A 14,265-nucleotide genomic window follows, 5' to 3' on the forward strand; every position below is an offset into this window, starting at 1 on the left:
ATAAGAAAATTCTGAAACCATTCATAGGGCGAAGTTGTAAATAAAAAATTATAGAGCATTTGTATGATGGATAAAGTTCTATAAACCACCATATCAAGAAATATTGAGGGTTACATTTTTTTCTTTTTTGTTTCATTTTTTTCCAAAATGACTAAAACATACTACATATAGACAAACTGATATTTTCTCTATTTCATTTTGTTGTCAGTATTATCCACATGTATTTCTATTGGTACCCAATATGTTAGCAAAAATGGGGACCTGTAACATACATCTCTATTTCATCTTGTGTAATCTCTAACTAATATCCTACCTCTTCTGTCCTTCCCAAAACACTCCTGAAAAACATGAAAGTCATGATATTAGTAGACATAGTTTATAATTTAAAGGATGAAGATACACCCAGAAAAATCAATTTCTGAAAATGGATTTCTTCAAAATGTTGGTTGATTTTTAATTTAAGGTAGTAAAATGTAACACAGAGAATTTGTTTAATTCATATTTTTTTTTTTGGAGGGTAAGAGGGAAGAAAGTAATTATATATTATACTTTTCAAAAAAAAAAAGAGGGAAGAAAGTAATCGAGAGATAATAAATTAGGCATGACAAGAAAATTATTTTCCCAACGGGTTGGGTAGGAAAATATTCTTCAACTAAGACAGGAAAATAATTTCAAGAAAATTAATTTCCCGTGAAAATGCATAATCATACACCTGCAAAGAGACCATTTTCCCACGGATTTTCTTGCACATTCTGAGACAAAAAGGTAAAGAAAAAAAAATCAGTTAAGTCCGTTTCTGTGGAGAAGGCTTACCAAAACAAAAGACTGATATTTTCAGTTATTCTTTAAAGAGCTGGCCCTTGAGGTCATCCAGTTCCTTCCCATGTTTCTACAAAGATGGTAAAAAAAAAATATCAGACACCAAGAGAATAGAAACTAATGCTTATGTATCAAAAAGGAAAAGGAAGAGATCTAGAGCTCTTCTAAGATCACCTCATATAAGGCCTCCCACCAGAGTTCAGACTGCTTATGTAGTAGACACCATTCTAAAGCCATTCCATATTCTAAAGTGTTTGGCTGGGGAAAGTGTGATGTGGACACTGCATTTCTCTAAAAAATTGAAGCAGTAAGTTTAAGAATAGAACACCAAGGGGGAAAAAAATGGTATACAAAGAAGCAAGAGATGAGAAAAGAGCATTGTATATCACCATGTCTGGTCGTTGCTTTTGGGGTTTGCTTTTGTCAATGGACAGATGGCCGACAAATTTGGTTGGTAACATAAGGCCTACCTTTGGATTTCCTTTTTGAGCAACCAGGGGTCTGGAAATAAAGCAAAGCCTCAAATACACAATTAACAAGTCTCAAGTAAAGCTAGCTGCATTAAATACATCATTAACGTGTCTCAAGTATAGCAAAATTGAGTGGTAAAAATCAAGTCAGTCCAGTTCAATTGGGTTGCATTTGTGGGGTGTTTTGTGATGGCCGAGCTTCCGGCCTCCTGCAGAATCCAGAAGTTGATTTTTGTGTGTGTGTGTGGTGGGGGGGAGGAGAGGGGATATAGTTCTAGGGAGTCCTATATGTATTATGCAAGCATGAATACCTTCCATTTGGTAGCATCAGACATCCATTATGTAATTTCTCAATTGCTAGCTCCGCTACTTCTCTTGATTTGAAAATCACGAAAGATTGACCTAGAAAAACATGATCATTATCCTACTTGTGTATTTGAATTTTCATTACACATGCATGGATAGAACTGAAGCATACACAGACAAAGAAAAATAACTTTCTGAAAGAAAGAAAGAAAGATAAAAAAAAAAAAGGCTAGATGATTTACCATTGTGTGGACTAGAAAATGCAGTCCGCTCTATCAGCTTTGCAGTGCACTTTTCCCGAAAAGCAAGCCAGACTATTTCCTGAAATTAAATGAAGAAAAATTAAAAAGTAAAACAAGACCACTGGAGTGCACTGTAAAATATAAAGATGCTATCAAATCATGAAACGAGGTTTGTTAAGTCATTTAGTCTCATTGTAGGTTGCGAAGGTAGAGGCCTAAAAGATAACCCCTCCCACAAGAAGGTTTTAGTTAAAATCTTAATTTGACTCAGAATGAAGCCTAGTCAATTTAACAAGGCAAACTCTTATAACAATTTTCAAGGGTTTAAGATATGAAAGGAGGTTCTTCTTTATTTGAAATACGTAAGCTTTCCATTTTTGGATGCAAAGCTACGTCTGCCCTTTCAAGACACTCCAATGCTACCACCTTCCATCACATGTTTGGGTGTGAATTAGCAAGTCGGGCCGTGCTTGACCCACTTTTTCTGCTCATCATTTTATTCGACTTAAGTTAACATGCCCATGTTTGAAGCCTGGTCTCGAGGTATGTGTTAGGTGAAAAAAATTGAAAAACTCAGATATCTTAACAGAGATGATAGGAAACAATGGCAAGAAAAACCCGCAAGAAAGCAAATCAATTTTGGAGACGAACGCCAAAGAACAACTCACAAGTCATAGGGTAAGCAAATTGTAAAGTCAGTAATGAATATACTAGAATCCCACAAGAAAGCAAATAAATTTTCAGGGTTTCAAAAGGTTAAAACAGCACAAATATTTTGAAAATTTTCAAGGATAAAGTCTTGTTTTCTATCATTATGTAGATTTCAAATTGAGTAGCTTATCAATCAAAATAAAATTTGGCACTTAAGCTTTATCAGAATATTGGAAAAGTGATCAATTAGCGGACACACCAGCCATAGAGCTGAAATATCAACTTCACAAAACTAGAAGATAAATCAATTCTTCATTCTAATCTAAAATGGTTTCCATTAGCCTCTAAACACAATAACCGTGAAGGAGTATCAAATCTACCTCAACTTCTGTAGATGTGTAGGATGGATCCAAATTTTGGAGTAGGACAAGGGTTCCTTTCTCATAAGCTTCCTTCATTCTAGACTCCCATGGCTGAAAATAAGATCATTAGATAACTAAACAAACAACAATGGTGATAACATTCTCTTACCCACTATAAATTTCTCATTTTTTCAATATGAAATAATGGATTTATTTTCTTTTCACCAAACCAAGAGAGAGAGAGATTCTTCATATATTTTTTCAATATATATAACGATACAGAAATTGGTGACAATGTGACGGACAAAATTAATGTTGAGTGGATAGAGTGGATGATTACTTTAAGAGTATTATGTGATCTAAGTGCACTGACCAAACTGAAGGGAAAATTTTACAAGATAACATTAAAACCACCTAAGACATTATGGAGCTGAATGTTAGGCAGTCACGAGAAAATGTGGTCATAGAATGATCTTAACAAAGATGACAATGTAGAGATGGATGAGTGGTAACACAGACAAAACTAGAAATAAATACAATTAGGGGAAGTTATGAATAACCTTAGTAGGACATAAAATAAAGAAAAGTCAATTGAAATAGTTTGGGCATGTACAACAAAGACCACTATCAGCACCGGCTAGAAGGGGAGCTTTGGCGTAAGTCAAAGGCTCTAAAAAAGTGAGAGGGCTGAAAATGACATAGATGGAGATTGTGAACAGATATAAAAGCATATGCCTTGACAAAAGATATGGCTCAAGAAGAAGTTGAACGGTGCAATTATTTTTCCGACGACCCCAATATTTGGGATAAGGCATATATAATGATAACTTTGCCCTTATGTGCTTAAAACTTTGAAATTTATTTTCAATTTAAGAACTCAAATTACCTCATTGCTGGTTAGTGAGATTAAAGTTCAAAGAATACACTAAAAAGAGACGACTTTAGAAGGTTTAAGAAATGACCACTTACAATTTTGAACCATTTGCTTCTATCCTGTGAATACAAAAGGACAAAATAAAAAAAAGAACAATTATGATCACCATAAACAAAACTTGTAAGTTGAAAAGAAACAATATAATTTCGATACGTCTGAAAATGGTATAACTATTACAATCAATGTGAAAATTAAAACAATTTTATGAAAATGTTGCAGAACTAATAACAGAAATGACTATAGTCGGCATGGAAATGAGAATAATAATGTCACATTAAAAACACATGCATAAATGAACAAAATATTATGTACTAGATTCATGCATTATTATGCATCTTTATTTTTTTATGAATATGTATTGAATAAACTACAAAAATATCCAAGAAATTAGAACATAGACAATTGTAAGTGTATGCTTCTATGAAATGCTAATATGCCTATAATACATCAAATAAGATAGCATATATAGATCCTAACTGATCATAATAAATGATTATCATGTGTAACAAGTTCTTTCAAAATGAAATTTATAGTTTTTGTTATTTTTTGAAAATTGTAAATATTTTGAAATAATTTTTTCAAAAAGAATTTTTTGAATGACTTTTACTGTTCATCGAAATATTTTCACTGAAATCTTGCAACAATACCTAAAATTTCAATATCACTATTCATCAGAATATTATGCGAAATGAATTGTGATTTCCACTGCAATTATACAAAAGAAACCATAAATGACATTTCGTGTTGAGACTTGTTAGAATGTAAATATTTTGGGTGAAGATAAAGGAAGTGGGGTGGATTAAATTACAACTTACAACATTAACAGGCTTGCGGGTGACCTCCAATACTTGTCGATCAGATTTGATGCCTTTCTCCGGAGCCAGTTTAAGACCCGCTTTATCAGAAAGCTTGGTTGCCTTTTCACCAGGATTCAACTTCTTTGACAGGCCCCCATCATCTCCATCAAAATCATTAACAGGTCTAGTTTTTACCCTATATTCAGATGTTCTTCTAGGAGATCCAGAAGACTTTCCAACATCATCATTGGAACTAATTCTTAGCTTACGTATTATATTGGTACCACTTTCCTTCCCAAGACCTAATGGAGAAACATTGGGCTTCAGTTCCTCTGGAGGTCTAGCTGAATCACCAAGAAGCCTCTGTTTCTTCAGTTTAGCTTTATCTTCAACTTGGGTGATGGGAACTTTGCCAGCCTTAACCCCAACCTTATCAAAGGCACGTTTGGGCAATGATAGAGTCTTCTCACCCAAAAAACAACCCTCTGCATCATCACTATCTGCGGTTTTCCTTAATTCCACAGCTGTGACAGAAACACATTTCTCTTCAACTTATGGATTGAATTTAAATGTCAAGTATGCTAAAAGAACTTCTTCGAAATTACCATCGGGTTCCAATTGAAAAAAAAAAGGAAAAGAAAAGAATTACCTTTAACTACATTGCTCACTGCCACTGCAGAGTCTAAGTTAGTAGATAAATCTGATTTCACAGTCTTGTCTTTCCGAATTGTGTCGAGCTTAGGAATAGGCACAGGCTTTTGATCTTGTTTCCTGTTCAAAAAGTACTTGGCTGCGATGCATGCAATATATTTTAAAATAGCATTAAATAACATCCATTATAGAAATCAGAACCACTGGAGCTACCTAGCAATCAAGGAAGATATACTACTTAAAAAATAAGGGACTAAAAAAAACAGATAACCCACCATCAATCCCATCTATTTTTTCCTCTATTTTATCAGAAATTGCGAATGTTCCAACGTCAAATGTACGATAAAAAATGTAGTCAGCCATTCTCACTTCTTCTTCGGAAGGTTGAGGATTTCTCTCGTCCTTTGATGTACAGATGACATTGCATTTGCCAACAAGCACTTCCTGATTAAATGATTAGATTATAAATATATAAAAAAATAAAATAAAAAACCCTTATAATAGAACTAATTATGAAGTTGTGTAGACAAGACTAGGTTTTCCTTGACTAGATAAGAAAAAATCATATGGCTTGGTTTTGTTCGAGTGTTAGTCTTAAGTGCATTAAGAATTCTTTCAACAATGCCAGGATGCTAACTAATTTCCCTAGATACCATTTTGAGTAATACCCAAATACACAAACACAATGACTATTTATTAAAAACATGAACACAATATACCTCTTTTTTGGTAAAACACAAACAAAATAATATCTTACACAGGATGTTGTGCTACAACGATTTCAACACATCCTCCCATACAACACCGAATCCTCAGTCCAATCATTCATTGCTGGTCCATCAAATAGCTCAAAAAAGTAATCATTTTTTTCTCAATTATCCCCGCCTTTTTTTTTTTCTACAATATTTTACCATCCGCAACTATACTCTTGAAACATACGAGAAGCATGGGTTACACATTGTGGCACAATTAGATGCACTAGCATACTTTGATACAACATTCAAAACATAATATTCAATTTCAACATATTTCCATGAAATAATTCCATTTCGAAAAGGCATGACACAAAATTTAACGACCGTTTCTTTTTTGTATATATTTCAGTGGAAATCACTATTTGTTTCCCAATATATTTTGATGAACAACAAACTTTGACCGAGATAATCAAAACTTAGGTATAAAAATGCAAGATTGCAAGTGAAATATTTCGATAAAGTAAAATTCAATCAAATTATTCTTTCTTGAAAATTATTCAAAAACTGTTGAAAATTTTATAAAAATCACACACAAGCGTCCATATACTAAAAAGTTGGATATATTAGTAATTTATTCACACATATCTAAAATACAATACAAGTGAATATAATATGTAATAATTTATTTATTTACGCAAGCATTTTGCATATTAAAGCGTACTTAGTTAATATGACATTATTTATCACATTTCCATGTAAAATATATCTTTTTTTTGGCTGTGGCCTTTCAAATACTCATGCCCATGTGTAACAGTATCCTATTGATCTTCATTTCCACCCTCCATATGAATTTTTTTTATTTTTGACAGGTAAAATTTCATCAACAAAATCCTATAGTAGATTGATGACTTACAAGAATTTTCATTTCTACCTTGAACAAGATATTTCTATGTTAGCTGAGATAGACATCAAAACCGAAACTAAATACCTTATTCGAGGTAAACTACATTTGTGGAATATTATCACAAAAATGAACATAAAGATTGTCAATCCAATTTACCAGAGGATTAATGTTGGCAAGGCCTACACCTTTACCAGAAGCTAAAAATATCTCATTCTTGAGTGGAACATCATCTCCCAGCCAATTTAGTAGTTCAACAGGCCGAAAAAACCACACTACCTTCACTCTGTTTTTTTTATTCGGACTCTCCCATATTTTCACAAGCTTACCTATATAAGGCTCAGGTTCTTCCTCAACATAAAGATAAACATTATCGTAAAGAAAATATTCTACACCATCGTAAGTAAATGACTCATAAAATTGGACATCTTTCTTTGGCCCACCAACTCCTTTCTTTCTACCCCATTCAACTTTAGGATCAGACATAGCTTGTGCATCTTGGAATCGAGACTCAACACGATTATCTCCGATAACCTATATATAAAAAACATTAAACAAAATATAGTATGGAGGAAACAACAAAAAAGGATCTTAATTTCTAAAATTCAATCATCAATATAATGCTTATAATGATCAAACTGCAAAAATTGAAAATATAGATGTGTGAGCTACAACCAACTAAACTACATGACCAATCCAAGTACATGACTGGGATAGTAGATGATACAGAGCATGATTTTAAAATACTAGTGCGCAGTCCAAGAAATCAAAGAACTTCAGCGGGGTTGCTGCATGAAGATAAAGTTGGATTTGAAGCTAAAATCAATTAGTTTTTTTACCCTCAATAAGGGGATTTTTACAATAAGGGTGGGTCATGTGAACTTCATTAAGTTATTGTGGATAGTGCCCTAAGTTTGCATTACCTAATAGCAAGGGAATTACACCTGATCACCAATTATGGTACCCCGACCAATGCCAATTAGACCACAACAATAAGTCAACATAGTATCATCCGCCTCATCCCAAAGACACAGCCGCTAAGGTCCTTTGACACAGTTGAGATACCAATCGCCAACTGGGAAGATGCTTAAAGGAACGAAGGTTCAAAAGGCCACAAGAAGAGGCACCACCCCTAACCATCACGTGAAGGTATCCACAAGATGACCTCTCAAAAAAAATGCCCAAAGAGTAAGTACTTATTTTTATGGGTAAAGGGTTAATGGTTAGCAAGGTGAAGATGGGTTCAAGGGAGTTTGAACCTAGGACATGGGAACAACATTCCACATGTCTTACCAACTTAGCCAAGTTAGAAGTACACTCCACATGTGCCCTTCCCGCATGTGTACTTGAGGATGCTGCACAGTGGTAACAAGGAAGATACCTAAGCCATTGGAAGACATATTATGCATCATCTCTCATATGAACCAAGATATCCTCTCTGTTTTGCAATAAATGAGCCAAACACTGGAAGCATTAGCCCAAGGAACAAACACAAATGTTTAACAACTCTTCCATTAATCAACAGATCCATTACAATGTACCATTGTATTGACATATTTCCAGAAAAAAGAATTTCCATTTCCAAAAAGACAGACGTGAAATATAACTTATATTTTCCTTGTGCATGATATTTCCCAGGAAATCCTACTCATCTCGCAAAATATTTGGGCGAATAGTAAATTTTGATTAAAATAATCAATTTTAATGCATAATAATGCAAGATTTCAGTGGAAATATTTCGATAAATAGTACCATCCAACTGACATTCTTTTTTGAAGAAATATTCTAAAGATATTGATAAAATTTATAAAATTTATATAATTTGCAAAATAAATTGCTCATATAGAGGACTTGTAAATTACACGTAACATTCATTTATTATATAATCTTAATTTTATGTATGTTAAGCACCTTAACACTTCTTATAAGCAAACATATACATTCATGGTTTTAAAACTCAGTTTTGCGTCTTGTCCCGTCCATGCCAAATACCGAGTCGTCTCGGGCGAGTTTTCCGATACGTTTAAGTCATCTCGTCCAAAAATTTGAAAAATGAACGTGGGGCATTAAATCTCGTTCGAAAAATTGACTTGTCCGTCCGTCTTGTTCATGCCTGATACTGAGACGACTCGAACGATACATCTTGGTCTCGGACGAGTTTTGAAACCATGATACACAATCATTCATGTTCTAATTAGTTGGATATATTAGTTATTTATTCATACATAATTAAAAAGTAAAAAATAATGTATGAATGTAATACTTAATAGTTTGTTCATTTCAGAAAATGCTTTACAATGCTTTGGTACTCTCCATACCAAAGTCTTAAATTCAAAAAATGCCCCCCAAACCCCCACACGCACGCATTACATTAAATCTTTAATATGTGACAGAAGGTGACCATTGTTGATGCCAAATCATTACTACTATAATGAGAGAAGGTGGAGTATTGTCAACACCAAAACTTTAAATTCCAAAAGTACGCCCACATTTAAACTAAATATTTACTATTATAATACGAGAAAGATGAGTTGTTATTGACACCAAATCCAAATTAATTAATTTCTCAAATTACAAAAATGCCCTTGCATTATATTAAATGTCACATGTTAACCAAAAAGCCCCAAAATTAAATTAAATCTTTAATATTATAATGAGAGAAAGGAGAGCAATATTGACACCAAATCCAAATTAAATAAAAAATATTTAAATTTCAAAAAATACCCCCACATTATTTAATATCTTTTGTATTTTAATGGAAAAAAGGGTGAGTGTTGTTGATGCCAAATATACATTAATTAATTTTTCACATTACAAAAATATCTTTGCATTAACATTAAATGGCACATGTTATAATACTAGAATAATTATATGGAGTTTTTAAAATAATCTTTAAAATTAATTATATAAATAAATATACCTTTAAAGGACTACTACATGCCACCCACTTGTGTAGTTAATGTGATATTGTTATTCTAATTTTCATGTAAAATATAGTTGTACTAGGCCATCATGCTCTCATATGCACATGATAACACCAAATCCACATTAAATAAAATTTTCAAATTACAAAAATACCCCCAAGTTATATAATATCTTTATTATTTTAATGGAAAAAAAAGTGTGAGTGTTGTTGATGCCAAATCTACATTAATTAATTTTTCACATTACAAAAATATCTTTGCATCAACATTAAATGGCACATGTTATAATACTAGAATATTTATATGGAATTTTTAAAATAATCTTTAAAATTAATTATATAGATAAATATACCTTTAAAGGACTACTACATGCCAACCACTTGTGTAGTTAGTGTGATATTGTTATTCTAATTTTCATTTTCACTCTACATACAGTTGCTTATTCTAATGACTTGTGAGTGTGTTTAAAAGTTTGTTTTGTTGCATCATTTCCGATTGTTTCAATAAATTCTCAACATTTCCATCATTTCAATGCGGGTTGTATTTATTTCCACATTAAGTGAAATATTTTCAGTTTTAGATCATAAAAAATATACACAAAAAACAATAGTGAGATGAAAGTTTGGAAGGCCATGAGAAACGCATACAAGATGTCCGCCAAACCGCTTCTCGATGGTGTCTATGCAATCAAGGATGGGCAAGGGAGACCTTCTCAAGTTTCCAAGAGTATTCGTCGATTATTTTTCAGAACTATATATATATATGAAAGTTTCATTTGTTGATTGATCACCCTAGCAAACAATGGCTCCAATAGAGATCCTGGTGATAGCTAAGGGGATTCTTGATATCCACTACCATCACTGCCCATTTGTTTACTACCTCTTCCCCCTCACTCTAACTTCCTTACATATCTCCTTGGCTCCATAAGGATCGAATGACCGCAAACTTAATTTAGGCAAAATCTAAAGCAAGAGCACTTATCTGAAAACATTTATGCCACCTCATCACCCTGAAGCATTAATATATTATAGTTATATGTTAAGAGTCTATTGTCGAGAATTTAAGGTTTTTAAGCTCTTTTTTCTTCATTGGATAATTCAGCTTGCGTAAGTTAACACTTTCTTATTTGTGATAATATTAAGTTGTGATTTTTTTTCCTTCGGTCATGCTAGTCAGATCTCGAGCCTGGTCTATTTATTAATTATATTTCACCATCCAACTTTATCATGAACCATATCTTCAATAAGATCATTTATGGATCCAATACATATGTTTTGATCCTTTTTTTTTTCCTACTTTGTGTCAGGTCCATATCAAATCCTTATAGATTGGTTGTTTCATGATTTTAGATAACACATGAAACTAAAAAATATTAATAACATGGTTAAATTCCTACTTAGCAAGTTCTCAAATAATAAATTTCACATATCTTTACCCCGAAATGCACAAAACAAAGATATTAAACGATTTTGTTATATTGACAGTGATGGGTGATAAATAAAAAACCTCAACTCACACTTGCTCATAAAAGCATTCACATCTAACTAGCAATCAAATTTATGGGGACAACAAAGGCCAATGGCCATGTCCCTCAATCTTCAAAAAAATGTGTGTTTGATTCGAACCCTGGAATACAAGGGTTTAGGAACTTTTCCTTCAAATAAAATAAATGAACAGAGTTGAACAAAGTATGAATGTAGCCTAAAAGACCAGAATATCCATTATAAAAAAATGAACATAGTTGCACAAAATATGAATGGAGCCTAAGAACAAAATATTCAAAGAGAATCACACACAAACAAACAAACAAAAACAAAAAAGGAGAAAAAGAAACAATGAACATAGTCTACATAGATGAATAAAATATAAATGGAGCTCAAAAGAGCAAAATATTCATAGAGAATCACAAACCAGATGTCTACTACTGCTTTGTCTATGCCATGGTCTTCTATGTCTCTGTGCTAAAATGCGCATGTTTTGTGGGACCCTAAACCCTACACTCACTTGGACTCATTGTTGGTTTTCTGTCGCTTTCCTTCCAGAAATGAGAACCAGAGAAGACAACTAGGATCTAAGACGAATAATTTTTTTGTTTTATTAATAAAAGAGATTGGATCTTGTGCTTATAGGAGTTAGTTAGTTACAAAACTTTTGAATTTGTTTCCTAATTCAGTTGGGCCCACTAGACCTTCTGATGGATATGACTATAAATCATCAATCAGGCCTGTGTTTGATCTATGTTGATGAAAACTTTTATTCATCAAAATTTTTGTGCCATCTGTTATAGATTATAATCAGGAGTTGGATATAGACCGAGCTCGTTAGAGTACAGGATCTATATCCTAAAAAATATCCAATGCCCAAAGAGCGGAGACGTTTGATTTTAGAATTACGCTAAAGTGACTAAAACGTGGACATAACATCGCACACCCTTACGTGAAAGTGTATGTGAATCGTTGATATTTTTCCTCGAGATACGAATAAAAAACGTTTATGATTCCTATCCACCTTTCACGTCAAGATGTGCGATATATGAGGTCTAATCTTCAGCTCGCTCCAGCTCGACTCTTGATTTTATTACTACCCACCAAATTCAATTTTTTTTTTTTTTTTTTTTTGTTTTTTAAAGAACTCATGGGGACCTACCACCAACTTCAGGTGTTCTGTGTTGTCCAAAAGAGAGTCGTGTGGGAGTGACAAATGGACATCGTTTTAAACATTGGTGTGCACATAACCATAGATATTTCTCATTCGTATCTCAATGAAAATCATCTATTGTTATGTACTCGCAATTCACTCACTTGAGGTGGCATTTGTCCGGAATGATATGTCTTTTCTTTGAGATACACAACGCAAAGAACTATGATTTTATAGATATGCCACGTCAAGCGAGTGAATTTTAAAACATATATGATTCTTGCCCTTTCTACATCAGTCGCATACTGATCACATGGTATTTATCGCATTGATTTATCATTAGTCATTTATATACCTATATAATAAAACACAACTGAACTGGTATAACTATTTGATACAAATTTTTGTGTAAGACCCACTTTAATCACTTTATTATTTTCTCTCTATCCCCTTAATTTTATTTATACCGCTCTAACTTTTTTATATTTCTTCTCTTTACCAACTTAAACCACTTTATTATTTTTTCTCTTTATCATTTTTTAACCCTCTTATCAATCTATATTTTTGCTAGACCTATTTTAACTTTTTTTACACTTTATTATCTATAACTTGTTATATTTTTTGTTCGACCTATTTAATTCATTTTATTATTTATTTAACTTCAATTTTTTTTAATAATACCCCAAATTCAATTAGATTTGATTCAAACCCACTAATTTCGTATCATTTTTTAGTATTGTTTGTAGATTATATAAAAATTGCCCTCACATACTCCAAATTTTTTGTTCAATTTTACTCTCTTAACTCAAGAAAGAGGATGTCTATAGGCACAAACCTTTGTGTGGACCTATCTATATAGGATTAAAAAAAAAAAAAAAACTCCTGCCCATTCATTCTCCTATCACCCCTTTCTCTTACCTCTCCTCTGCCATTGCCCCTACTCTCTGTCATGGCCTCTTCTCTCTTCCCTCTCCCTCTCCTTCTCCTCTCTGTCATACATTCTCCTTTCCTCTCTACTCAATCCCTCTCCTCTTTGGGTCTTGGGCACCATCGCCACTTGTCGCACTCGCTCAGGTAAGCTGTGTGTGTGTGTGTGTGTGTGTGTTTTGGTGATGTGAAGAAGGAAGGTGTTGTGGGAAAGTGCTTTAGAGGTAAAAATGAGTTGTTTGGAAGTTAAACTATTTTCTTTTTATTCATAGAGGCTCCTGCAGTTCTGAAAGGATTCACATTGATGAGAGTGTCATGGCAACCAACTGATGAGAATGATGGAAGGATTCACAGTTTTCAATGAGTTCCCTCACGTTTTAGAGGATATTTGAGATAGCCCTTTTCTTACAAACTCATAGGGAATGTGGGACTTTAAATATATAATATAAATAAATAAATTCAAGGTTCTGAGGGAAGCGGATAAGGGTGTAAATGGGTACCCATTGATGAGAATGATGGGAGAGTGAGAGAAGAGTACATGGATACAAATCAACTGGTTGGCTTGGAAGTAAGTTAAACTTCCCTTCACTCTCTATTTCTCTCTACGTTCTTCGAAAACAAAATTAAATTTCTATTTTTTTTCTTTTTTAATTTGTTTTTAATCTGTGTATATGGTTTCTTTTTTCTGCAAGGATTATTGTATTTGAGGGAAATTTTGAAGTTCTTTCAGGTAAATTTTGTTGTTTAGCAAGAAATTTGCTGTTTTTTATGCAATTTCCCTCTTCCCATTGTGTGGCTTGCAACATAAAATACCATGGTTTTAGACTTTTAGGCATTGTCATATATACATTGTTAGGCATCCTACAGTATGAAAGCACTTCCTTAAATAAACGCTTCCCGACTAAGGAATCGCCCATTCGAGTGAGCTTATTGGAAATTAATGATAAAG

The 14,265-nt window shown here is 33.1% G+C and overlaps 1 protein-coding gene across 4 annotated transcripts; it reads right to left on the reverse strand.

The window, feature by feature from the left end:
* LOC147411946 (protein ANTI-SILENCING 1-like) lies at positions 1–11,796 on the reverse strand. Of its 4 annotated transcripts, none has more exons than XM_086454399.1 (13): positions 11,664–11,796; positions 6,988–7,362; positions 5,508–5,676; positions 5,231–5,371; positions 4,600–5,105; positions 3,820–3,843; positions 2,869–2,961; positions 1,838–1,916; positions 1,601–1,691; positions 1,209–1,320; positions 994–1,110; positions 814–889; positions 1–335 (listed from the first exon to the last, which is right to left on the reverse strand). In XM_086454399.1, the coding sequence occupies exons 1-12, from the start codon at positions 11,724–11,726 to the stop codon at positions 839–841; spliced, it is 1,821 nt and encodes a 606-aa protein (XP_086310525.1). In that variant the 5' UTR covers positions 11,727–11,796; the 3' UTR covers positions 1–335; positions 814–838. The 4 variants fall into 4 exon arrangements, 3 of the variants coding, with proteins under 3 accessions (XP_086310525.1, XP_086310520.1, XP_086310532.1); XM_086454394.1 differs by having other exon boundaries at positions 2–338; XM_086454406.1 differs by lacking the exon at positions 11,664–11,796 and adding an exon at positions 7,752–11,556 and having other exon boundaries at positions 2–338.
* Positions 11,797–14,265: the final 2,469 nt, after the last annotated feature.

The sequence above is a fragment of the Akebia trifoliata genome, chromosome 1, assembly GCF_017979445.1.
Source record: "Akebia trifoliata isolate Shusen 1 chromosome 1, ASM1797944v1, whole genome shotgun sequence".
Lineage (NCBI taxonomy): Eukaryota > Viridiplantae > Streptophyta > Magnoliopsida > Ranunculales > Lardizabalaceae > Akebia > Akebia trifoliata.